Here is a 27,710-nt window from a genome sequence, read left to right as displayed (position 1 = left end):
GACCAAAACAATGGACATGATCCAGGGGGGAAAAATGAAGCACCTTTAAATACTAGAAAGGCTTTCCACACCAGCATAGCTTACTGCACAGGGTTTGTTGTGACAGGTGTTAAAGAAAGATGTGTCAATAAAGGAAATGAAGTTGAATCCATCTTAGCAAAGTATTTATTTACAGAGACTTCCCCATCAACTCTATGATTTTGCTGTACAGGAGCCTGGGGGCACTGAGGCCCCAGAGAAAATCCCAGTGGTTCCAGTGTGATATATTTTCATAGTAAATCAGGTTAGTGATACGAGGAAGTAAGAAGTCTATATCTCCTGGAGTTGCGATTATGTCATTCCCCCCAAACCACACTGCAGTTGGCACAGTCATATCCTCTATTTTATATTCAGGAGGAAAGCTCTGGAAAGTAAAAGACAGAGGATCATTAAACACCCATAAACACACAAGTGCTCTTAGTGACAGCATCTTGACACAATTCAGACTGCCTGTGGGCTGTTCACAGGATTATATGAAGGATGGGTTTTTCTTGATTCTGACTGGAACACTCATGGTCTTCTAACATGCTTTGAATAGGGTTGGAGCTCACATATTTCTAAGCTTCTAGGCATGTGACAGAAACCACAATCACACAACTACATACATCCAGGCCCTCCCTTCAGAGTTTGGCCAAATGTGTGGTCTGAGGTTGGATCCAGCAGAAGGGTGGGGTTGAAGGAGGGGCTAATACACACATTCCTGTGCCCACCATGCTCTCAGCTTGTGGAGGAAAGCACCTTTAGGGATCATATTCACATTAACTCAGAGCTATTGCATTATTGTGGTTAGATTGTTGAACTAGGACTTGGAGACCAAAGTTTACATCCCCACTCATTCATGAAGTTCATGGAGTGACCCTGGATCAGTCACAATCACTCTAGGCTTCCCCATAGGGGAATAATGGGGAGGAGGAGAACCATGTGTGCTGCCTTGAACTCTGCCGAGAAAAGGTGGGATGTATATAAATAAATGCATAAAATAACTGAGCTTTCACCTGGGAAGAAATCTAAATGGTTAATATTATCTGGGTTGTGCTGGTACGCAACAAGTCTCATTTCAGACCCAATCTAAATAAGTGTCCTTGATGCAGAGTTCTATTTTCACTGTAAAAAAATAATTGCTCTCTCTTACCTGGTTATATATTGCCTGATTCTCATCCCCGTAGTCAAAACACCTGAATATTCCCGATTCTCTTACCTATCAAAATAATAGGAAAGCCATAGACATTATATGATACATATTACTGAGGATTCCCAGGGAATGTTAAGTGTACTAACTCTTCCGTAATTCTTAGGTGTGAGCTTTGAAAGTTTAGTGTTATATAAAACCTATATGAATTTGTGATTTTGAGTGTACATGCAAGCATAGAACTCTATTCTTCAAAGTGTAAAACTCTCTACCTGTTTCCAGTGTACAATGTTTTTAGATGATGTTCGATCTGGAAAGTGAGATGCATATACATCCAGTCGACTCTGCAAGTAAAGTTTGAAAAACAACACTTTTTTAAAAAAAGAAAGAAAAGAAAACAGAAAAGCTAGTGGAAAGAAGAAGAAAAACATCAGTTACCCTACAAATTAGTGCTACAACAATTGCTGGAGCAGCTTAGTTGAGAAAAAGGGTGAGCTAGAAAGTATACAATTATGCATAGTTTGCAAAGAATGGAGAAAAGAGGGACATTATGCTCCCCCTTGCATTACAAGAACAAGATTGGCTTTAAAAGGGGTTAATACAAATTCATGGGTGACATAACTACATGGCTATGTAATGTCTCTAGTGACAGAGGCAATATACCACTGAGTAGTCGTTGCTGGGGAAAAGGACTAGGGAGATTGAGGCCCTGCTTGCGGATTTCCTATAGGAATCAGGTTGGCCACTATGAAAACAGGATGCAGGCATGCCAACTCCACGAGGAATCCCAAAGTAAGTAGAACAAAATTGGGGTGAAACACACCAGACGTGCATGGCTTCAAATGTATGTAATCACTCCATGCTTGTTTTCTTTGCAGTTGTTGGCATCTGTTTGTCTTAAGAAGTGGGTAGAGTGCACCTCCGCAGTGCGTTAGCTACTACTAAAAGTCACCTCCTTGGAGTGCAAGTCTGGGCAATGTGCATAGAGGCTGCCCAAATAACAAGACCCCTCTCTCGGCCTGGCTGATGTGGTCCAAAGGAAAGCAGAGCAATACATTTGGCACCAGTTTGGCTGCAGGAGTTGCTGGAAGGAGGTGTACAAGGCACCATCCAAACAGTCTTTGGATTTGTGTAGGGCTTACTCAGCCTTTTCTTCTTCTGAAGATATCCCACATGGCAACAGAGGTTTAGGATCAGAGTCTTCCTTTTCTTAGAGGGGCTACTTTCCCAAGTTGATGAGCCCCATCTGCCCCTCACTTCTCTCTAGAGCATGTGCAAAAAAACACCTTCTTGACTGTTGGACCCACTATTGGTCCACTCACATGCAGGGGAAGCCCCTAATTCACTGAGAGTTTGAGACCCATCAACTACCCTCACCTGGTTTAACCAGCCAGTCGAAGCGGTTCCTGGAGTGTGGCCACTGGCAAAACTGACAGCTTCTAGGAGCCACAAATAAGAGCTGAGTGCAGGGTGGGAGGACAAAGGTGGACAAACTACCCCAGAAGGAACATGACATGTCCCCCATCAAAGGTACTACCCCTCCCTATACACCCCACACATCCCTCTTTGCAGTACAGAACATTTCTACTTTTATTTATGCTAATTTCCCGGGTCTTGTTTCACAGGAAATATCAGTTGGCAGCTGCTCCATCTACTTCTCTCGCATGCCAAAGACAGAAATAAGCACCTGGGATAGCACCACTTTGTGGTGGTAATAGGGAACTAGGAAGATACATCTGATTGAAAAAGGGACCAGAATAAGAACTTGAGCTGTTTTACAAAGTGAAATTTGGGCAAGCGATTACAGAAAACATTGGAAGTATAGTAGAAATGAAGGCATATTTGTTTTGGTTGGTTGGTTGGTTGTTTTTTTTATAAAAAAAACACTTTCTGGTCTGAAATCAGATCATATCAGGGCTCCAGACATGTGCATCCCCAACCCCCAAACCAGTAAAAGTCAGTGGCTGCAATGCTACACCCATTTCCATGACAATAAATCCCATTGAACTGAATGAGACTTGCATCTGAATAGACATGTGTAGGAGTGTGCTGTAATAGGGCAATGCTAGGCACATCTACTCAGAAGTAAGTTCTCTTCTGCTCAGTGAGACTTGCTTTCCATGCATACCTGACTTCAGTCTTCCTCTAAGTGAGCTTTCAATTTTCCATGGGGCTTTTCACCCCTGAAAAATGGAACCTCATGAAAATTCAGCAAACCAATAATTAGCTACTGTGACTTGTTCACACGTCTACATACCATATTTATATTTGTAAAATTGATTCCACCCGAAAGGAAAATGGTATATGCACAGCCTGTATGCAGTAGGGAAACACTGCATATTGTGTTGATGAAGTATTTCAAAGCCTTGTAAGGCAGGTAAAATTCTCCTCTGACAAGCAGCCCCTGCAAAGATATAAAAGGTGTTACTTATATTGAACTTTAATTGTTTTTGTTTGACTGCCCTGCGCATCCTCAGCCCCTGTAGGGTATGAGAGGGATCCCTTCCAAGGCCTAAGCCAAGGTCCCTACATCTGAAATTCAATAATGTTGTGGCCTAATTTTAAACCCATACACTGTTGTCATGTCTCATTTTTTTTTTGGGGGGGGGTAGGCTCCAGGGACAGGGTTTAGCATGTGGGCTCGCAAAATATGTTGCTTATATTGAACTTCAATTGTTTTTGTTTGCAGAATTAGCTGTGTCTCTAGAGATTTCCTTGTTGCTGTTTGCACCTCTTAAAAGGTTAAAATTGGAGAGTGGGAGGGGGCACCTATATTGTGACCCCAATGTCCCTGCATGCACCAGGGGCACCTATTCCATCTCCAACCCTGCTACATTCAGTGAGAAAGCTGAAAGGGGATTGTAAGACCATTCAGCTGAACATGCCTGGTTCTAATTGCAGGGAAGCTTGCAAGGATAATCTGACTGAACTACTTAGCACTACTGCTACTTAGCACTACCAAGAAGGCCCTCTGCCTGGTTCCCTGTAACTTGACTTCTTGCAGAGAGGGAACCACCAGAAGGCCCTCGGCGCTGGACCTCAGTGTATGGGCAGAACAATGGGGGTGGAGACGCACCTTCAGATATACTGGACCGAGGCCATTTAGGGCTTTAAAGGTTAGCACCAATACTTTGAATTGTGCTCGGAAACGTGTGGATGGATGAATCCGACAATTACATTTCTCTCGGTTTCTCATTTTCCCACACTTAATTTCAGTTTTTCACATTTCCACATTAGTTTGCAATTTTTATTTTTAAAAAGTCCACATGAAAATTGTCATTGTCCATTTCCCAGATACACACATTTTTGTACGTAATTTTGCCTAGAACACACAATTTTTATATAGCATTTCTCCCTTTATAATGTGAGGAGAATCAGAACTTACAGGGTTAAACAGTTCTGAGTGACGTCTCACATTCTGAGGCATGGTTATGTTCACATACGGGAATTTTTCCTTTGTGTGAGTTCTCTTTCGGTTTTGACTGAAGAGGCGAAAGGGATGCCTGCTCTTTCGCCGGGCTAATTTACGATGTTTTTCTATGCAATAAAAGACTGTTGGAGATAAGCGAGAAGCTTGCAGTCTGATTTATTATCCACACATGGCAACAGTTTCTCCCGCTGCCTAAACTCTGCTGGGACTATGCTAAGAGAGCTAATGAGTTTTTCTATCGGCACAGAAGTACAGTGGCGCAGAGAAACGTGCCGGACGCCATCTTAACTCCACAGGTTATGGAAGTCAACCAAGCTTTGGAAGCTGTTGCCACGTCGTGCCTGTGTGTGTGGGAGAAGCCAGTGAGGGCTCCTGCCTAACGTTTGAGGCAGCGAAGCTCGCTGGGGAGGATCTCATCTTCAGGACCGGGTGCCAGGAGGAGCTGCTGTTACGTGAGTAGGCTCAGCCCCGGGGGAGAAGATGGCAGACAGCCAGGAGTCATACTCCGTCCCTTTCGAAAAATATTAATGGCAAAAATTGGGAGGAGTGGAGCAGGAAGCTGAAGGCCTGGCTAGTAGCCAAGGGTCTATGGGGGGCAGTCCAAGAGCTCCCACAGCAAGCGGCAGCCGATGCAGCAGCAGATGTAGCAGCTGCCCATGCCTGTTCCTTTTTTACAGGTGGAGCTGGGGGTCTACATTGTGCCTGGGATTAAATGTTGTCTTTTATCTGTATTTTCACTTTTACAGGACGGTTATAAGGTTTGCCTTGAAAATGATGTCTGTTCAATTTCCAGGGGTGGGAGACAACTGGTCAGTGTTGCATGTCAGAACAACCTCTTTGTTCTGGAGACACCTCTGGAGGGTAAGGGGGACGGTGAGACAGCACAGGCGAAGTGTGCTAATGTTCCCACTCATGATTCTTGTGCTCACTTGTGGCACAGGAGAATGTTGCATGGTTGTTGGGAAGATATCCAGAAGTTGCACCAATGCACTGAAGGTTGCAAAATGAAAGCATGTGGTAAATCCCTAGATTGTAGGGCATGCAGAAGGGCAAAGGTAAAAAGGTGCAGTTATCCCAGAACGGAGAGGGTAACCACAAAGCCTTTTGAGCTTGTGCACACAGACCTTAGTGGTCCCATGCCAAGGCCGAGTCTGGGCGGGGCCAGGTTTGTGCTGACGCTGACAGATGATTTTAGCCAGAATGGCTGGTTCTTCTCGCTGAAAGAGCAAAGCGAGGCAGCGCAACTGATCAAAGACTGAGTTGCGGCGGTGGAACTACAGTTTTCCACCAAAGTGCAGAGCTTTCAGAGTGACCGAGGCACAGAGTTCACTGGGTCTGCTCTGCAGAGTTTCTTCCGCCAGAAGGGAATACGTCACAGGTTGACGGTTGCTACTTCTCCTCAGGAGAGTGGCGTGGCGGAGTGCAGGAGTAGGGCACTGGCTGAAGCAGCTGACGCTCTACTGTTTGACTCTGGTTTGCCTCAGAGCTTTTGGGCGGAAGCCTGGAGGATGGCCAACTTCACGATGAACAGGTCCTATAGCTCTGTTGTAGGTGACACACCGTATTTCTTGCTGCACCGGAAGAAACCGAAGGTGCATTTCTTCCGTGCGTTTGGTTGCGAAGCCTGGGTGCTTGTGCCAAAGGCTCAACGAAAGAAAGGTGACCCGAGGTCCCGGAAAATGATCTTTTGTGGGTACGAGCCTGCAACAAAGGGGTGGAGGTTTGCCTATCCAGAAGGTGATCAGTCCAGGCTTCTAATCAGCAGAAATGCTGAGTTCTGTGAGTAGAATGGGTGGTCCAGGATCCATGCGAATCCTGACGTTCTCTCAGAATGTCTGTCTGATTCTGAGGAGGAGGGAGAGGCAGAAGCTGAACCTGTTGATGAGGACCAGGTCTCTGACCAGGGTCAAGAACAGGGTTGGGCATCTCCACAGGTTGTTAAAAGAGAGCCCAAGAGTGAACCTTCGTCTCCCGTTAGCAAAGTGCAGAAGGCCCGAAGATGCAGTAAGTCAGAGGGGGAGTCTTCTGGTACCAGTGACACACTTGCTGGCCCCAGTGGGTCAGAGGAGGCACCTGAGACAGCGCTCAGACGTTCCGCATGCACCACAAAGGGGGTACCACCTGAGAGGTTTCAGGTCACCAGCGCGTGGGTTGGTTTTGTGCAGTGCGAACCTGGGAGTTTTGAGGAGGTTCAACAGTTGCCTGAGCCAGAAGCCAGGAAGGGGCAAGAGGCAATGGGAAAGGAGTTGAACTCAATGAGGTTTTTAAATGTGTGCTCGACCACGAAGTTGCCAGAGGGCAAACAGGCCGAGAGCTGTGCACAGACAGATAGACAGGTGCAAGGTTTTGCCAAAGAGCTTGGCAAGAAGTTCCAGATGTCTGACTGTGCAGGGGTCAGAACGCCCATGGAGTCCAACTCTGTGAAGGGTTGTGTTTGGGGAGAGTTATACTCACAGTTTCCCTCAGGATGCGAGACGAGAGGGGGTGTGAGGAGAATCAGAACTTACAGGGTTAAACAGTTCTGAGTGACGTCTCACATTCTGAGGCATGGTTATGTTCACATACGGGAATTTTTCCTTTGTGTGAGTTCTCTTTCAGTTTTGACTGAAGAGGCGAAAGGGATGCCTGCTCTTTCGCCGGGCTAATTTACGATGTTTTTCTACGCAATAAAAGACTGTTGGAGATAAGCGAGAAGCTTGCAGTCTGATTTATTATCCACACACGGCAACAGTTTCTCCCGCTGCCTAAACTCTGCTGGGACTATGCTAAGAGAGCTAATGAGTTTTTCTATCGGCACAGAAGCACAGTGGCGCAGAGAAACGTGCCGGACGCCATCTTAACTCCACATATAATGCATTCCAGAAGCTATTTTAATTAATGTACTCATTTATTTGCACATTTTACTTCAGATTAGGAATTTCTGAGAAATGAGCAATTGCGTGCCAAGGCACCTGAGCCACAAAGTGCCCAGGAGAACAATAAAGCACACTGAAATGAAATATATTGGTTTATGGGTTCAAATAGGTCACAACTTAATTGGTTACAGATGTGTGTGGTTTGGCTTAGGGCCTGGGGTGAAACCAGGCTATATCTTGACTCCTGCCCACCTGCAGGGAGTCCACTTAAGGGTAAACCACCATTAGGGGTGCCGCGAAGGCAGGGGCATCGCAAGGTGGATGCAGTGGGTGTCACCACTGAGGGGGGTTACAAACTGGCGTGCAGGGTCTCTGAGATGCATGGCTCAGCTCGCTGCAGGCCCCACAGTGAGTGCCACCCACCAGTTTGTCACCCCCCTCAGTGGAAAAAGACTGGGAGAGACCCTGTGGCTTGGGCGCCTGCAGGCTCTGCACTGCCCCAAACCACCCACCCGCCACCTCCCCTCTCAGTTATAGGGTGGCTGAGGGGGAGGATGTAGGCAGACTCCTTGGAGGCCCCACAGAGTGTCCTGCCCCTGCTGGCCACGCCCCCACGCGAGCCACCCCAGGCACCCAATCAGCTTGCTCCACTGCTGCCCGAGGGGTCCCTGTAAGGGCTGTGACATGGCCCTAGCCCACACCCAGGCTTTGAACAGGATTCACACCCTGGATCCCTTTAACATGATAACCTTACTGAGGGGGGCAGGTGAAGGCTTCAACCTCCCTTCCATCCAAACAAATGCTCACCCAATGCCTAACCTCAGAAAACCTGTGACGATGGCTACTAGGTGGGCGAAAACCAATTGGCTGGTGCCAACTTGCCAAGTGAAAAAATTCCTACCGAGCCCCAACAATATAGCAACCGACAATTGTCCATCGTAAGGTCATATCTGAGCATAGCATGAAAAGAGGGTGAGTGGGTCAGGTGATCCAGCGATGGGGCGAGAGACAGGGTAATGGCTGGCTGCGCCGTGGTTAACTCGCCCACGGCCACACTCATACTGAGAGCTGATTGGCTGGTGCTGTCCCATGAGAGCAGAACCCCAGCAACAACAATGCAGCCGGCATGATGTAGGTAAGAGGTGGCAACCTTCCACCCTCTAAGCGACTGTTGTGACCCGGGATGCTGAATTTGATTGTATATTGTTTTCGAAAGTGCATATTTGGTACATTTGCTTATAAATGCAAATTGTATTAAATTTCTCCTCCATCCCTTTCTGGGTGTGCAGCAGACACACCTAACACATGCATATCTCCCCCAAGAACTGATCTATTTAAACTTTAGTTTCTTTGTATTTCAGTTTACGTTCTTCGTTTCATTGACAGTGCAATCAACACCTCACTGAAATTAATAGTAAAGCTAACTGATGTGATTGGTTCTCAAACACATTTTTTGTAGATGAAATTTTGCAGTGCATGAATTGCATGTGAACCAAATTTACCTTTTATCTAGCATATTTCTAACTTGCCCTGCATTCAGAATAATCTCAGGGGAACACAACATTTCTGCAAAAATTGTAGTCCGTTATATTCTTCTATAGATACATACAGTTTATAGAATCTTTCTTTTCTTGCACACAGTAACCTAGATGAGTAAGTAGAAATATTTGTCACAGATTTATGGTAGAAGTGACTTTTAGGGACCCATTAGCTTTGCATTTCTTGATTTCATCAGTCATGAAATAGTGATTGACCAGTACCTTGGATGAATATTCAGGAAGGAAGACACCAAGTTCGAAAGGAAGACTTGTTGCATACCTAAGAGAAATCACAGGAGCCAGGGCAAAGAATGTTTTGATTTTTTGAGACAGCTCTGGTATGGCTGAAAATGCTATGAGGCCTAAGGAGAAAGAGGGAGGGAGAAAAAACACAGCATTTAGAATCATGTTAAGTGATTCTCCAGTTAACCAAAAGGGTATTCCCTGACCTGAAAGCAGAGATGCAGAGCCTGTGGCTGGCCTGATATTATTGACTGGGGCTGATGGAAGTTGGAGTCTGACAGCAATCTGGAGGGCTACAGATTCCCCATATGTATTCTAAATGATCACTGGAGCTGCTGGGAGGAAATTGAGGGATAACAATAGATCTACCAAGGATGGAGAAACCCAAGTGCCACCTCTACCGCTGCAACTTTAAAGTCACTTGCCAGGAAAGAAAGGCAGTGGATGTGATTATTCTGTTCTCAAAATAAGTTTCCCTCTTAATTATATGCTCATCAGGTGAATGAGCAGATGAACTCTGCCCCGCGAGCTACCAAAAACTACATAGTCGTAGCCGTTCTAGACTCTGCACTCAGATCCTATAGGTCTTTCTTGATTTAAGAACTGGCACCACTGTACCGCAATGGAAAGATAGTCTAAGGTAAATGGTGCAAGCACATTTTCTTGTTACCGAAAAGCCTTTAAATCAATCTCACTCTGAGAAATTGTGAACTCTAGGTGTACGTAAGCAACAGGGCCAGAGCTCTTATGGTAGATGATGGGGCACGTTTTAAGGTTCCGTCACCTAACTTCAGAACCTCTTTCCTCCCCTCTTTTGAAGCTGATAGGTGGTGGAGACAAGAGGACTAGTTGAAGACAGGTCATTGGATGTATCTTATGTTCAGGCTGGTGATTTCTGTCCCCTATCTATATCTACCATCTCTATCTATCTATCATCTCTATCTATCATCTATATCTATCTATCATCTATCTATCATCTATCTATCTATCTATCTATCTATCTATCTATCTATCTATCATCTATCTATCATCTATCTATCTATCTATCTATCTATCTATCTATCATCTATCATCTATCATCTATCTATCTATCTATCATCTATCTATCATCTATCTATCTATCTATCTATCTATCTATCTATCTATCTATCTATCTATCTATCTATCATCTTGTTATTCTAAAGCACCAAAGCTGCAGCAAGCAAAGGCTATAGCAGCTCAGTCTGCTGTTTGTGACTGTTGCCATGGGAACAAAGGGGCAGTCCATTCTGTACTGAGCACCGGATGTTAGCTCAGTGGGTGTGTCATATGACCTGTACAGGATGTACATGGGTGGAGTTTTGGAGTTTTCTCTCTGTTTGTTGAAGAGAGCAGACATCTTTACTGTATGACTGCTAAAAGACACAAATAAAGACATGTAGATACGTTTCTGTCTGTGTCTGATTCCCCTCCCTGGGGATATGCAGGGAGGAGGAGAAGCAGGAGAAGCAGTTGGTGTGTTTTCCTCACAGCCTGAGGAAAATCGCCGGAACGGACCTCGTGTATGTTTTATTCTGCCGGGAGTCGCCGGAGGGAGGTCTAAGGAATTCAGCTGGTGCCTGAATAGATAGGCACATACCTCTGAGACGGGCTAGAATTCTAACATCTATCATCTATCTATCTATCTATCTATCTATCTATCTATCTATCTATCATCTATCTATCTATCTATCTATCTATCTATCTATCATCTATCTATATCTATCTATCTATCTATCTATCTATCTATCTATCTATCTATCTATCATCTATCTATCTATCTATCTATCTATCTATCTATCTATCTCTATCATCTATCTATCTATCATCTATCTATCTATCTATCTATCTATCTATCTATCATCTATCATCTATCTATCATCTATCTATCTATCTATATCTATCTATCTATCTATCTATCTATCTATCATCTATCTATATCTATCATCTATCTATCTATCATCTATCTATCTATCTATCTATCTATCATCTATCTATCATCTATCTAACTATCTATCTATTTATCATCTATCATCTGTCTATCTATCATCTATCTATCTATCTATCTATCTATCTATCTATCTATCTATCTATCTATCTATCTATCATCTATATCTATCTATCTATCTATCTATCTATCTATCTATCTATCTATCTATCATCTATCTATCTATCTATCTATCTATCTATCTATCATCTATCTATATCTAAAAAGCTGTCTTCTCACTTTTCCTGAAAAGCACTATGTACTCCATAGTGGGGTCAAGCAAGGTCACAAAGGGAATGCAGACACAATAGTGCCAGGGTTGGCACAAGATTGACCCCCAACATAGAAAAAGGGGATGAGCAGCTTATAGTGGAACAGCTGCCTCTAGAATCCAAAACAGCAAAACACAGGACAAAGTGAGCAACAGAGAGAGGGGGGAGAGAAGGGAGAAAGAGAGAAAGAGATGGGATTGTTCAATTTTAACATACCAATGCTAGCGCCTTCAGAGTAGCCTACATAATACAGTTGCTTCTGCCCAGTTTTCTTCAAAATAAAGTTGATCACTGCTGGAAGGTCATACATGCCCATTTCATGGAAACTGAAATAGTAATTGGGAAATAAGATTGGGCTTTTTAAATTTTATTGCAAAATTAGTGACTCCTATGAGCTCACAAATATTTCACATTTGGGCCGGTCCACTCATGAAGTGAGGTGAAGCAGCTGCCTCAGGTGGTGGAAGCCCCTGAGGCAGCAGCCTTGCAAGTACCCCTCACACCTTGCCACCTCCACCACTGGTGGAGAAGTGGTGTCAGCATTGGCACCCATTTATGGTGAGATCTCATGGAGCATGAGAGATCAGGTGAGATTTCAGTGAGATCTGGTGAGATTGCACCATAAACCAGTGCCAATGCCGCTTCTCCTCCAGTGGCGAAGAGAGTGTGGAGGGTGGGCAGAGGTGGTGCCAGTGGAAGTGGGTACATAGTGGGGCACCACTTCCCATTTCAAGTGGTGAAATGGGATGCACCACCCCTGTTCTCCCTAGAGTTGCCTTCTGGGAAGTTTTGTTTGAAATGTGTGTGTGGAATGAGATGATGGAGCCACCATCTCTACTCTCTGCTTTAATTTTTTTAGCTATGGGTTCCAGCAACAGAACATCACTAAAAATCACACACACACACACAAGAAAATCTCATGAAGGGGAATCACACATAGAAAAAGGCTGTAGAGTGTGAAGATCCCCAGTGACTGCCAGTCAGTGTAGACAATACTCAGGTAAATGAACCATGTTTGCTTGAACCATGAACCATGCCATCAGAATAAATACATTCCAACAACGTAATCCATTCCAGAAGCCCGTTCGGCTTCTGATGGACTGCAGGAGCTTCTTGCACTCAAGCAGAGGTCGCGTCGGATGTTTGGCTTATGAAAAAGTTCAAAAACCAGAACACTTACTTTCAGGTTTTCGGTGTTCAGGAGCCAAAATGTTCCAAAATGGAGGTGTTTGGAAATCGAGATTTGACTATGCTTGGAAATTTCATTAATATTACCTACCTTCATAATTGGGATGTGGGTGGCACTGTGGTCTAAACCACAGAGCCTAGGGCTTGCCGATCAGAAGGCGGCGGTTCAAATCCCTGTGACAGGGTGAGCTCCCATGTTCAGTCCCAGCTCCTGCCAACCTAGCAGTTCAAAAGCACGTCAAAGTGCAAGTAGATAAATAGGTACCGCCCCGGTGGGAAGGTAAATTGTGTTTCCGTGCGCTGCTCTGGTTTGCCAGAAGTGGCTTAGTCATGCTGGCCGCATGACCCGGAACCTGTCTGCGGACAAATGCCAGCTCCCTCGGCCTATAGAACAAGATGAGTGCACAACCCGAGAGTCGTTCGCGACTGGACCTAACGGTCAGGGGTACCTTTACCTTTTTACCTTCATAATTTGGTATTGTATCACAGCTGATTGGCTAATAACCTATGTCCCAGCAGTGACGAATAGGTCAGCATAGTTGAAGTGGGAGATAACATTGTCAATGGCTGTAAAGCTGTTCCTTTTTTGTTCAAACTACCTGAAATCCCAAAATTCATCCTGGTCAGTTGACAAATGTTGGTGTCTCCGAGACCAGCTTGACCCTCTGCTGTTCCCCAGCCAAACATCATAGCCAGCATCCGCTAATATGAATCCAAAGCTGTTGTTGGCCAAATTTTCAACCCAGTAGCTAGCTTCTGTAATCAATCCATGTTGCAACAACACAACGGCCTTGGGACCTGTTTTGAAAACAAAGTCTTTGTTTTAACAAAGCAGACAAGAATTTCTGTGCCCTGGTAACAAAGATGTTTTTGATGAATCTCCCATATTCCTAAAACATTCTTTATATTACAGTACATTGCATCCATAAGTTGGTTAGGCTGTGGTCTCATCCAATGGCTTGGATTTGAGCCTTGATTGTAGAGGAGGCTTGTTAGCAAAGCACTATTCAAGCATTCAAAATATTTGTGAAGGATTAAAATGGGAATGGGAGATAGGCAGGCACCCACCAGCTGTGCTCCCAAGGCCCCAGTCAACACTGGATGTGTCTGCCCTCTCACTCTCTTTCCCGGAAAGTCTCATGGGAGCTTGGAAGCATGCCCTGCTCAATGTGCTTCCATGGGGATGCCTCCATGTGGTCCTGGAAAGTCAGGGTTCTCACTTATGGGGAGGACTATATGGTAAGTATGTTCAGCTGATAGACTACGGATTTTGTTGTGGTTGCTGCTGTTGTTGTTAAACACACATAACATGATACCTCCCACTGGAAGATTTTTTTGCCCAAAGGGTATTCTGTTAATTGTCAAATAATAGCCATCATCCGTTAACACTTCGTACTCTTCACTGGGGTATCCATTGTGGGAAATCACCTCACTCTGAAAAGAAAAAAAATAAAATAAAATGCTGAGAGCTTTTGATTCGGAATGGTTTAATCTATATGCCAGGAAGGAGACATTTAAGCAGTATGTGAACAGTGTCATTATACGGTTTAGTCACCAGATGGCACAGGAGATGGTTGAGTTTCTGCTGTTCTCTTCTTGTTTAAGAGCTACAGATATCTTCATACACTACATTCAACAAGTGTACCATCTGTGCACTTTTGTACACAAATTGTTGAGTTGTACATAGTGTTATTCACATGTAAATTTCATCAAAGGTGTGCCTTTGTTTACAGCAGTTGAGCTGTGCAACTGTTGTTGACTCCTCAGAGACAGATGTGGGTTGATGCTGCTAATTTTGGTTTACTGTCAGATTTAGACTCAGGTCTTAGCCACACCTCTTCTTGTCCCACCACTTCTCCCTGTGGAAAACAGCTCTTTAGAACTCAATAAGAGCAGACGGCAATTCAGATTTTATCCAGATTGATGTTTGCTCCAATTCAGGGCTAAAGTTGTTTTTCCATGGGAAAGGAGCGAGGCAAGGGGAAAATCCATTGGACCCATTCCTCGAAGGTTAGGGCCAAGCAGAAAACCACTCAGACCCATGTTTTCAAGGCACAGGACAAGCAGAAGTGTGGATGAGCCCTCAGGCATGACCTCAGAGGCAGGTAGTGCTTCGCTGGCAGGAGGCAGCGCTGAGGCCAAGTCAGACAGCTCTTCTTTGGCATTTGGGATGTCTTGTCAGGACAGAGGTAGGACAGAGGCTTGGGCCTTCCCTCATTCCAGGCCTCACAGGCAGTGGCGTAGCAAGGACAGGTGGTACCCGGTGCAGAAAATTATTTGTCACCCTCCCACAAAGGACTTCCTCCCAAATATTGGGTTCCTTCAAGCCTACTGACATCTCCCTCTTTATGCATGGATGGTACTGTTTTAGCTACAATAAGAATCACCACTCAGCTAATAAGTATAGAACAGGGGTGGCCAACTCTCAAGACACTGTGATCTACTCATAGTTACCATTTATACCCCAGCCATTGTGGGCAGCTTCCAGCAAAATATTAAAATACAATAGTCTATTAAACATTAAAAGCTTACCTAAACAGGGCTGCCTTCAGAATTCTTCTAAAAGTCTGGTAGTTGTTTTTCTCTTTGACATCTGGTGGGAGGGCGTTCTACAGGGTGGGTGCCACCACTGAGAAGGCCCTCTGCCTGGTTCCCCGTTACTTTGCTTCTCACAGCGAGGGAACCGCCAAAAGGCCCTTGGTGCTGGACCTCAGTGTCCAGGCAGAACGATGGGGGTGGAGACGTTCCTTCCGATGCCATTTAGGGCTTTAAAGGACAGCACTTTTAAAGGTGCTTCAGAGGAAGTAGCCATAAAATCAGTGGACCATGCTTATTTGTCTTACATTTTCTGCTATTTTTATTCAGGTTTGACAGAATATAAATACACTGTATAAATACATAAGCCAGGGCATATGAACTATATAAGTCTTGGTACAAATGTGGGTGGTACGGGATGTGGGTGGCGCTGTGGTCTAAACCACTGAGCCCAGGGCTTGCCGATCAGAAGATCAGCGGTTCGAATCCCTGCAACGGGGTGAGCTCCCAAAAAGTGCCAAAAAGTGCAAGTAGATCAACAGGTACCGCTCCAGCGGGAAGGTAAATGGTGCTTCCATGTGCTGCTCTGGTGTTGGTGTTCCATTGTGCCAGAAGCAGCTTTGTCATGCTGGCCACATGACCTGGAAAAACTGTTTGCGGAGCGGATAAACGCCGGCTCCCTTGGCCTGTAAAGCGAGATGAGCGCTGAAACCCCAGAGTCATTCACAGCTGGACTTAACTGTCAGGGGTCCCTTTACCTTTACCTTTACCTGAACTACTTTAAACATGCAGTTTATGTACTTATGCATGCGTGTTTACCTTGTGCAATTATCAACATTTATTATGTATTTGAGATCCTAGAATTCCTATAACAATATGAAACACACAAAATATCTCATGAGGGGCAAGGTGAAGTGTCAGAGCAAACACACCACAACTAAAAGCAGAAGCTGGAAATACTATATGGGAAGCCTCCAACTTGGGGACATTCTTCTCACATTGTATTATGTGTATGCATCCCTTTATTCTGGCTTTGGAAAAACACTGATGATGCAGTCCAAGTAACAGTATGCAGCTTTCTGTCTCTGATGAAGCTCCTGCATTTTTAGAGAACTTTATGACTAGCTGAAATTCAGCAAATGACACTTTTCTCTACCTTGCATCTTCATGCTGGTATGTAGACAACACTGATCAAGTGGTGCCATTTTTGTTCAACAGCGTGTTTTCTCTCTACTATGACCTAATGCTGTGTGCTATTGAATTTTCCAAAATACATCCATGCTTCCCTTGGGCAGAGGTAAGGTGTAGGAGTTGATGACTAATAAGGGTATTATAGATAAGAATTGATTCACCTTATTTGGTTAAAAAAAAGGAACAACATTGTGTCAGCAGTGCAAATATCCTCTCATCAAATAACCCAATATAATTTGATTAGTTAAATAAATAACCAGCTATGTCCAGACATATAGGTCACCTACTTGCAAATTAGATTACTCTGCTTACTTACAGGCAGCACATTGATTAGTAAACACTTAGGTTCCTTTTCCTTTCCTTTTCCGCATCTTCTATCCTGCCTGGCTATTAAGGCAGAACTTCTAATTTGTAAAGGTAAAGGTAAAGGACCCCTGACAGTTAAGTCCGGTTGTGAATAACTCTGGGGTTGCGGCGCTCATCTCGCTTTCAGGCCGAGGGAGCCGGCGTTTGTCCGCTTCCACAGACAGTTTTCCAGGTCATGTGGCCAGCATGACTAAGCTGCTTCTGGCAAAACCAGAGCAGTGTACGAAAATGCCATTTACCTTCCTGCTGGAGTGGTACCTATTTATCTACAGTCATACCTCGGTATAAATACGTTTCAGGATAAGTATTTTTGGGTTGTGCTCCGCAGTCACCCGGAAGTAATGGAGTACGTTACATCCAGGTTTCGCTGCTCGCACATGCGCAGACGGTCAAAATGATGTCACGTGCATGTGCAGAAGCGGCGAAACACGACCCGTGCACACGCAGATGCGCTGTCATGTCTTACGTTCTGTTCAGGATGCGAAAAGGGCACCGGAATGGATCCCATTCACATCCCGAGGTGCCACTGTACTTGCACTTTGACGTGCTTTCGAACTGCTAGGTTGGCAGGAGCTGGACCGAGCAATGGGAGCTCACCACGTCACGGGGATTTGAACCGCCAACCTTTTGATCGGCAGGTCCAAGGCTCAGTGGTTTAGACCACAGCGCCACCCGCAACCCAAAACCCATTTTGGCTCTTCTAAAGATTTCCTCTGCCTCCTTAATCCCCCTTGCCTGAGAACAGGTAGGCAGAGAGCAATCAGGGGAAGTTATTGAAGGGATTCCTCTCCTATATCTACGAACCTCCTTTGTCATTGTTTGCCCAGATGCTCTGCACTGAGTGGCATGGGCATAGCCAGGATTTATGTTGGGGGGTCAGAATTGAGTTGTCTGCAATGCAATTGGTCGGTTTGTTAAGTATTTTTATTTATTTACTTGATTGTGGGGGGCAGCTACACCCCCTGGCTACGCCCATGGTGAGTGGGGAGAAAATCCTTTGTATCCTTGCAGGATACTGGTGCAAGGGAGGAGGAAGGTTTCCTCTCCACAGCAGAGAGTCGGAATTTGGGGTGGGAGGGGGCACGCCCCCCTAACATAAAGGCTAGCCCCCCCAAATAAAGCTTGGCTATGCCCATGGAAGGGGGGGAGTGTCTCTGAGTGCAAAGATAAGTAGGGGATGGGTGAAAAGCTGTGCAATCTTCATCCATCATAGAACAGGGAAAGAAGGGAGGAGGGAAAGGATTTGGGGGGGGGGTGGCAGAATGAAGGGAAAGCAGGAAGAGTCTTCCCCCCACCCCACCCTACCTTCTCACTCACAAGGAGCTGCAGTGAGAGCTGCTCTGCCTGAAGCCCATACAGTCAAATGACTGGCAGGTTAGTGATACCTGCATGTTGTAACCAGTAGAGGAGGAAGGGCGGTGGGGGCAGCGTTGTAGAGAAGCACCTTTGCAAAAATATAAATAAATAAATCCTGTGGGCCCGATCCTGCTTTCCCTTGCTTTTCTGCTCCCTGATCTCCAGGGAGGTATGATTTTTGGGGAGGGGTCATCCGATCTCCGTGGGTCTCCACGTGCCAGAGATAACCAGGGAGGTCTGCGAAGTTGGCCAGGAAGTTGGTGGCGAGGAGGAGGAGTTCTGAAGAAGAGGGGACTGAGTGATTGGAAAGCTGCCTGCTTCTGAGACTGGAAGCTATTCTCCTTTTCAGTGCCTGCTTTGGAGAAGAGAGGTCCTTCACAGAAGATGATTTCCCTAAACACTTCTGTTCAGTTTGAGCTGACCTCACAGTTGTTCTCTCTGCATCTGCTTTCATTCTCTTTTCTTCCCCTTCTCCTTCTTTTCTTTTTAAAAAACTTTCTCACAGATCACTCACTATGCTGGCATTTTGCTGGTCTCCCACCCCTGCCTTGATTGGAGGGATGGAATAAATTTTATGTCACATCGCTTCATGAATTGAGTAAGAACAGGAAGAGCTGTTTGACAGTGCAACGGTAGCTGGGAGGGGCACGCTTGCCGAGGCTAGAGAGGGAAAGGCAAAGCTGGGCGGGGACAGAGGCTGACGAGGGAGCAAGGGCTTGGAGAGGAAAGGGAGCTGGGAGAGAAAGGGAGGCAGGCGGGCAGGAGGGACACAGCTGGCAAGGCGGTTGCCTGTGAGAGGGGCGCTTCCCGAGTGAGGGTGGTGCATGGACAGGCAGGGAGAGCAGGGCCTGGTCACCTTGCGCATGCACCCGGCCACAGAGGTGGGAAGGGGACGCATCAGCATCACGATGAAACTCAACCCCACTCGGTTCCACTATACAGGCAGCATCGAGTTCAGCTGGCATTTTGTCACCCCCATCATGATGGCACCTGGTGCAATCCGCCCCCCCCCACCCCTTCCTCCGCTACTGCTCACAGGCCACTGGCCCAGGATCAAACTCCCCCCCCCCCCCCCGTTATCCCTCCCTCCTCCCTCCTGGCCAGCCCTGTCAAGATGTCTCCACAAGGCTCATGATACTAGGAAGGAAAATGGAAGCACTGTTGGTACTCTTTGCTTCCTGCTTTCCAGGCTCATCGGTATCACTTCAAGGAATAGTTTTGCATTACCCTTTAGCTTGTATGTCACCACTCCCAATTGCATCTCCCCACCCCATGATGTTCTTGACCTGGGATTGCCAACATGCTGCCCTGTGGATGTTGTTGGACTAGAACTCCCATCAAGCCCTGACCATTGGTCCTGCAGGCTGAGGTTCATAGGAATTGGAGCCCCATAACAGTTGCTTGAGGGGACCTTGTTGGCTACCCCTGTTCTAGGCTGGGGGAGGAAAGACAGAAGGAACAAACCTGCTCTTCTGCATTTCAGGCCCATCTCAGGCCTGCCTCTAATAAGATTAATAAAAGATTACGTAGCTTACGACATTCATGTGAACTTCAGGATTTGCAACTCTTCCTCTCCTACTCAAGTCTTCTAGAATACCAAATAGGCAAGCAAGTGCAAGAAACCACAACTTCTTTCCATAAATCTATTTGATAAATGGGGTGGAAGAGGAGACAACAAAGTAAGGGGGGAGGATCTTACATCAATCAATTATGCTAGCAAAATATATACACTTTATTCATATATTCCAAAATGTATAAACTGCTCTACATTCAAAGAATACCTGAGTAGCATACAAAAATACACTACATAGATGGTCATTTTAAACCTAGTACAAATCACGAAACAACCTTAAAAACATGATGCCAAAGCTGCAAAAACCAAGGAGGCTAATTTGGGAGGAAAAGTTTTCAACCAACATCAAAAGATAGAACTTGCTTCCTTTCTAGGGCAGGAAATTCCAGGGAACTGGAGCAGCAGTGCTTAAGAACACATACTCAAGTTACAACATGCTCTATGAACAGGTGCATGTATCACCATGAACAAATCTTTATCCACAGATTTCAGTGACTGAGGTAGGCTGCACTGGGAGAGACGGCTTCCCGGACCTCTTAGTCCATAAATGTCTACGAGTTTATACAAAATAGTCAAACCTTGAATCTAGCTAAGTAGCAAACTGGCAGCCAGTGCAATGCTTTCAAGCAAAGGTTTTCCTAAATAACTTTTTTTTTTTACTAGTCGCAGCCGCATATAAAGCACGTTACAGAAATCAAGGTTAGAAGTTGTTCTGTGGCTCACTGTTGGCAAGCTCTCTCTATCAAGGAACAGTAGCAGCTGGCATTTCAGTCAAAGATGGGAAAGGGACTCCTAGACAGACCAGTGGGTCATTCGCACATGCACCAATAGTACCTGACCATTGGTTGGGAGTGATGGAAACTGGAGTCCAACAACATCTGGATGGTCACAGCTTCCACACTCCTGCTTTAAAGCGTCTTCTTTAAAAAAGTTGCTAGCTACACCATACGTTGTTTGACCACTGTTGCCTTTTAAACTCTGACCCCAATAAGCCCACTTGCTGTTCTCACTTTCCATTTAAGTCTGTCACCTTTGAGAGCACTAAGGAAGGACCAATATCAAACTTCTTAGCCATTTATAGGAGATGCTGACTGTCAAAGCTATGAACATCTTTGATGAGAGCCAAACATAGTAAGAAATAAAGATTTGCCAGACATAGAATAAGTGCCCATATTACCATTCTGAGTCCTCTTGCTGTGCTTTGACAGGAGCAGGATTTTCATATAATGCTTCCTTCTACAGCTCCAACATTAGTAACCACCAGAAATACGCCTTCTTCATGTTGCACAAGAAGGGACTTGTTTATCTGCTAGACAGTTCTTCAGCATCCATTCTCAGCCTCCGCAACATGGCAGTAATGCTGTGGAAACTATTTTAGCTATTAGACATCTTCATGGAAAAGAATGGCTCAGTGTTCCTAGTGGAGAATTACATACCTCTTAACTCCCGATTCATACACACCTCAGAAATTCCACTAATGAGGTCAAGTGGGTGGCAAGTGAGGATGCTTTGTGTGGATCCCCATGGTTTCTTTTGATACTTATTTGTAACATTGTGACATTTTAAAATGTTGTTATTTGGTCGTCAGTAGTCATTGCCACGTAAAGGTGGTGGGGCAAGGCCACGGTTGAGGTCCAACACAGATTCCCGTGGTGGGCACAGATCCGGCTTGGGTATGATCATGGAAGGCTGGCCATTTTGCAGCCATAGCGGGTGACCTTGTGGGGTGGACTGGAAAGAAGACTGAGGGTGGAGGTTGTTCCTCTGGCCCACTCCTGGGCATAAAAGCCAGCTGCATGCAGGCCCCAACCTGGACTCTGATGAAGACAGGTGTTGCTGAAGGCTCTTGAAGAAGCTGAAAAGCTTTGAAGATCCTGGGCCATGGAAGCAGATGAAACAGAGATTTAAAGGGCCTCTGAAATGGCCAAAGAGGTTTTTCTTTGGCAGTGGCAGCAGCAGCAGGCTGGGGGAGCTACTGAAGAGCAGCAGTGGCAGGTCATGGTGGCAAGCAGAGACCAGGCACTGGTGTGAGGGCTCTACCCTTCTTTCCTCCTTTTTTTTTTTTTTTTTTTTGGCCTGTGCTGAACCTTTTATTTGTTCTAGCTAGAGGCCTTTCTGTATCAGGCTTATGCTATACCCAGTTCTAAACCTCTTCCACATATATTGCTTCCCCAAATCCCATGGCTTTAATTTCAACAGCACCCAAAATCTTTATCTCCATCTGGTCTTGCAGATCCTGTTTCGTGCAGAAACATTCCTGCTTGGATGTTTCATCACCATTTTGAATTCAGCATAAGAGAGAGCAAACTTCTCTTGCAGAGGAGAAAGGGGACCCTGTGTGGATTGTCACTCCCCACTTATCCACTGGCAGGAAGTCAAACTTTTGAGAGGATATACCTGGTGGGCATGGCATCCCCCTTGCCAGTTCAACTTCCTTCCAGTTCCACTGCAGATCACTCTTGCTGGCAGCTTCAAGTATGGCAAAAGAGAAAAGGTGTTTTGCAAAGGGTTTTTCTTTGACCGTTTTGGGCTGATAGCCCTTTGAGTTTTGGAAAGGGGTGAAACATGATGGAAGGGGCTTTTGCCCAGGAGGAGAACTGTTTGAGAGGATGGAACACTCCGCAGACCAATTAAATGAGTCACTGGGAATTCAGGCACCCATGCAGGATCTCCCTGGCACCAGCAGCAATTCCTCTGCAGCCACGGATGTCATAGGGGACCCAGAGGTTCTGGAAACGTAGGGAGAGGGGCTACTCTTGCCTACCCCAACCCCCCAGGATGCTGCCATTTGCCCCTGACTGGCTAACATGACTGGGACAGGCTGTGGGCCTATCTGCAGCCTCCAGAGCCCCCATCTTCCCACAGACTCATAAGGGCCCCAGCAGCCAGGGGCAGAAGCCAGGGCTGCTCTCAGATAAGTACCTGTGCTCCTAACAGAGCTGGAGAGCACTGCTGTGGTGTGGCACACAGGAAAAGAAGGAGGGCCCTCTCCTTGCTCCTCTGGGTCAACCTCATAACTCAGTGGCTCCCCATCCCCTCCTAGGGGCAGAGCAAAATTGCCAAGTTGTGCCCAACATTTGGGGGGGGAGCATTGCATGTGCATGACATCACACACGCAATGCCCCCCACAACCTGCCCAGGCCTACCCACCCACTGCCAGCTGCCTTATCTTTCTGAAAGGGATGCAGCAGGGCAGGCACTTCACCCTGGTGCGCGGGATAAAGTCCCTTCCTGTTCTGTTAAGTTGTTTATTTTGGGCTATGCAGTTACTTGCTTAAGTACAAATTGAGCTTCTGAGAGGGTTGCTCTTTCTACCAGGTGTAAAACCTCTCGAAGGTTTGACTTCACGTGTGTGGAGAGGTGGGCAATGACAACCATTCAGGATCCCCTCCTCCCTACAGAGAACTTATCATGGTAGGTACCAACATTCTCTCCTCCCCAAGTCTATGTTTCCTCACAGAGGTTGTGGTAACATGGCGGCAGACCTTTTCACTGGTGGTACCACTGTTGTGGAATGCCCTCCCTGCTGAAATATTACAGTTCCAACCTGTGTTGGTATTCCACTGGTTCCTGAAGACAGAGCTGTTTCAGCAAGCATTTTCTTGAACTTCAACATCTGATTTCATTTTAAAAAAAATAAACTGTTTTATTATGCTTCTAATTATTTTCTGGTGTAGCTTAATTAAGGATTATTTAATGCCCCAATGGATTTGCTATTGCATGTGCACATGCCAGGGATCTGATTTGAATCATGAATCAGAGAGAAGAAACCTGAGCCAGAAAAAGACTTTACTGCCCAGTCACAAATACCCCATTTGGGTGCAAGGTTCTTGTGGCAGTGATGGTTGTGTAGCATCAGCTGCACTTTCATGAAACAGACTATCTAGACTCATGGTTCCCAACATGGGGCACACGCCCCACAGGGGGGCAATTTGATTTTTAAGGGGGGAGTTCAAGTATGAGTTATTAAACGCCCTTTAGGCTATTAGTTATTAGTTATTAAATGGCCCTTTAGGCTTCCTCCACATGACTAGGAGTTCACTTTTTGAATAACAAGAATTGTATGGCATGGGGGGGGGGGGAGGGATCAGGATTTTAGAGATGCTTAGGTGGGGCATGGCCAAAAAAAGGTTGGAACCCACTGATCTGGATGCATTTCCATTTGACTTCAGAATGGATTTTGGTGCCAAAGCAGCTTTGGTCACCCGGATCAAAGACCTGTATTGGGAGGACGGGGAAGTGTAATCCTTAATCCCTTAAAGGCTTTTGATACAGTGGTAAAAGGTAAAGGTAAAGGTACCCCTGCCCGTACGGGCCAGTCTTGACAGACTCTGGGGTTGTGCGCCCATCTCACTTAAGAGGCCAGGGGCCAGCGCTGTCCGGAGACACTTCCGGGTCACGTGGCCAGCATGACAAGCTGCATCTGGCGAGCCAGAGCCACACACGGAAACGCCGTTTACCTTCCCGCTGGTAAGCGGTCCCTATTTATCTACTTGCACGTGGAGGTGCTTTCGAACTGCTAGGTTGGCAGGCGCTGGGACCGAGCAGCGGGAGCGCACCCCGCCGCAGAGATTCGAACCGCCGACCTTTCGATCGGCAAGTCCTAGGCACTGAGGCTTTAACCCACAGCGCCACCTGCGTCCCGGTACAGTGGTACCTCGGGTTAAGAACTTAATTCATTCCGGAGGTCCGTTCTTAACCTGAAACTGTTCTTAACCTGAAGCACCACTTTAGCTAATGGGGCCTCCTGCTGTCGCAGCACCGCCGGAGCCTGATTTCTGTTCTTATCCTGAAGCAAAGTTCTTAACCCGAGGTACTATTTCTGAGTTAGTGGAATCTGTAACCTGAAGCGTATGTAACCTGAAGTGCCTGTAATCCGAGGTACCACTGTACCATTGGTTATAGTATGCTCCTGGACCAGTTCTGCAACGTGGGAGTGGGACATACTCAAGTGCTGCAGTGCTTCCACACCTACTTGAAAGACTGGTTCCAGAAAACAGCAGTGGGAATCTTGTGTTTGGCCGCATGGCGGTTATGCTGTGATGTACCTTAGGTTTCCCATGCTTTATAATATCTCTACAAAGCTATTGCTAAGTTGAAATCTGGGGTTACAGGGTAATGTGTCATCAATACACAGATGAAACCCTATTTCTCTATGTTACTGAAAGTTGGTCAAGTTGTGCAAATGTTGGGAGTGATTTCTAGGGTTGCAATGCATTGAATGATGGCTTAATCAGAATCTTGACAAGACATGCTTTATGATTGCACAACCACATCAGATGCAACTTATTCCAATCTAAAGGAGGCTTCACTATCCCTTATCACACATGGTGGGGCAGAGCCACCCTCCCAACCAGCTGCTTTCTTGGACCAGGATGGGGTGAGGTAGCAGTGAGGTTTGGGCCCAAGCGCCAGCCTAGTATAAGTAAGCAGCAGTGATATCAGTATTAGCTGGGTGGTTCCACAGTTCAGCTCCACCACATGCAACACCACTACTGATCACTTCTGTGCATTACCCCCTTTGTAAGAGGAATTTATTTTATTTTCTCAGGAAGGAGGAGGAGAGATTCATAGGGACAGGAGGGGAATCAAAATTTGTGGCCTATTTTTGATAATGCAGTAGGGGAGGGAAAGTCTGTTTTATGAGCAATCCTTACAAAAACTATATTTTTAATTTTTTAAAAAACCAAACTCTTGCGATCTTGCTAAGCACTTGCAAGGAATGTTTGCAATACCCAGCTGAGTTTTCGGGAGGCAGGATGGTGCTTAACCATTAATACTCTCCTATATACCTCTTTCTGCATCTTCTTATAAAGTGCACCAAAAAGAATGTCTTGGTATGGAAATACGGCAAGCAACTGTATTTCATTCATCATTACCCCATTCGTAAGTTACCATATTTGAGTTGAGGGCAGTTCCATGTTGAAGCAATGGACGAAAGCCATTTCTGACCTGGGAGGAGAGGGGGTTGCAGGCAGAAATCCCTCCCACATTGCACACGTGGGGGCTGTCCCTTGCCCCCGCGAGATCAGGTAGTAGCGGTACTTTCTAGACAGTCCGCGCGCACCCCTAGGGTGGGGAACTTGTTGCGGTCCTTCGTGCTCCTGTGTCTCGAGAACAATATATATTTCTCAGCAAAATTTTTCCTGGCATTAATAATGACATCGCGGATGCTCTGTCTCGCTTTCAGATGGAGCGTTTCCGCTTATTAGCGCCAGATGCGGAACAATCATCAATGCCTTTCCCGGAGCATCTCTGGAGTCTTGGGAGGAAGAAGTGATGAAGGGAGTATTCGGTGCAGTCGCCCCTTCCACAATGAGATCTTACAAGAGAGCGTGGGCCGACTTCCTAAAGTTCCGCAATAAATTTGCCAGTGCGGAGCATAACTCCATTCCCTCAACAAGGGAGGTCCTCCACTATTTAGCCCACCTGAAGGAACTAGGCAGGGCACCCAAGACCCTCAATATTCAGTCCGCAGGGATTTCATATTTCTGTAAAACCTTTTTCTCCACCAACCCGTGCGCCAAATTCATAGTATGTAAGACATTAGAAGGGTGGCACCGGCTCCAGCCCCCCAGCCTTGACAGAAGGAGGCCCATAACTTTCGACATTCTGACTCAGATACACAAGAAGTTAAGGGCAATATGCTGGTCAAAATACGAAGCTCGTCTATTCTCGGCCGCGTATTCCATATCCTTCTTTGGGGCCCTTCACATAGATGAAGTGGTTTGTGAGGGAGGGGCTCCCCACTCCCAAATGGGTATCCTCTTAAGCGATCTTACCCTGTCAACAAACGAGATTATAGTCCAAGTTAGGAGCTCCAAGACTGATCAGCAAGGCAAGGGGGCCCTGTTATGGTTGCCAGCCGCACAAGGTAGCGGCCCATGCCCGGTTAGGGATACAAGGTGTTTCCTCTACCTAAGACCCTGTAGCCCAGGCCCCCTGTTAATTCACGCCGACGGTTCACCGTTGGCTAGACATCAGTTTACTCGGGTGATGCGCAGGGCTTTGGCTGCATGCGGGCTGCCCGTGGCCGAATTTGCGGCTCACTCCTTTCGGATCGGTGCTGCAACCACTGCGGTGCACCTCGGGCTCTCCATGGAGAGGATAAAGGATCTGGGCCAGTGGAAATCTAATGCTTACAGAGCTTACGTAAGGAAGAATCTATGACTAGGGGGTGCGGGTATGACCTTGCTTTCTTTGTCTATTTGCTTTTCAGAATTCCGAAAGGTACGCATTTGGTTGGTGGGCCACAGCATTGTGCACTGGGCCAGGAATCGTGCCATGAGTACCGGCCTGGGAAAAAACCTTAACTTGCCAGCAAATATTGAGCTGACCTGGATAGCGCGGAGAGGGATGCGCTGGAGCGAATTTATGCCAACGGTGATGGCGAGAGCCGCTTCTGAGGGCCCACCGGATGCCTTGATCATACAGTTGGGGGGGAAATGACCTAGCATATCGCAAAGCTATTGATTTGAGATGGAACATCTTTGATGACTTTGCTGGCCTGTTGGCGGTCTACCCAAATATTACAATCCTGTGGTCCTCGTTGCTTGAGAGGAGAACATGGAGGGATTCTACGAGCCCGGTCGGAATTAATAAAGCCAGAAAGGTCTTGCAGCGGGCGGTCGAGCGTAGAGTGGCAGCTCTGGGCGGGTGTGTCATCGGCCACCCAAGCATCCAGTACAGCAACGAGGCCCTCTACAGATGGGATGGCGTGCATCTGTCAGATGCCGGAAACGATATTTGGTTGGGGGACATCATAGCAGGGATTAGGGATTGGTTACAGGCTTGAAGGTATAGGCGGCGAGCTTCGCTCGAGTGGCAGTTAGGCATTGGCAGGGGTTAATTGTTATGCAAATGAAGAGGGGGGAGGAAGCGCCATCACCTCCCCTAAAATGAAAGGGTAGTCCAGTAGAGGACTCCGGGGGGCATTGCCTTGTCCGAAACCTAGGGAGGTAAGGGCCTCCGGCACGCCCCAGAGCGGTGA

The 27,710-nt window shown here is 46.3% G+C and overlaps 1 protein-coding gene and 1 long non-coding RNA gene across 2 annotated transcripts in view; one reads left to right on the top strand and one right to left on the bottom strand.

Annotated features, from left to right (window-relative positions):
• The window catches only part of LOC310845601, a 75,245-nt gene that overhangs the window by 44,120 nt on the left and 3,415 nt on the right, over positions 1-27,710 (top strand). The window lies entirely within an intron of this gene.
• On the bottom strand, positions 143-21,088 carry LOC310845552 (lipase member M-like). The gene is made up of 10 exons (XM_083740749.1): positions 20,898-21,088; positions 19,683-19,790; positions 14,016-14,133; positions 13,299-13,497; positions 11,728-11,837; positions 9,214-9,353; positions 3,426-3,572; positions 1,441-1,512; positions 1,172-1,237; positions 143-403 (listed from the first exon to the last, which is right to left on the bottom strand). The coding sequence occupies exons 1-10, from the start codon at positions 20,898-20,900 to the stop codon at positions 170-172; spliced, it is 1,197 nt and encodes a 398-aa protein (XP_083596875.1). The 5' UTR covers positions 20,901-21,088; the 3' UTR covers positions 143-169.

This window comes from Podarcis gaigeae, assembly GCF_964106915.1.
Source record: "Podarcis gaigeae genome assembly, chromosome: 5".
In the NCBI taxonomy this organism is placed as follows: domain Eukaryota; kingdom Metazoa; phylum Chordata; class Lepidosauria; order Squamata; family Lacertidae; genus Podarcis; species Podarcis gaigeae.
Note: the sequence above shows the minus strand (reverse complement) of the source record. Positions and strands in the feature narration are given on the sequence as shown.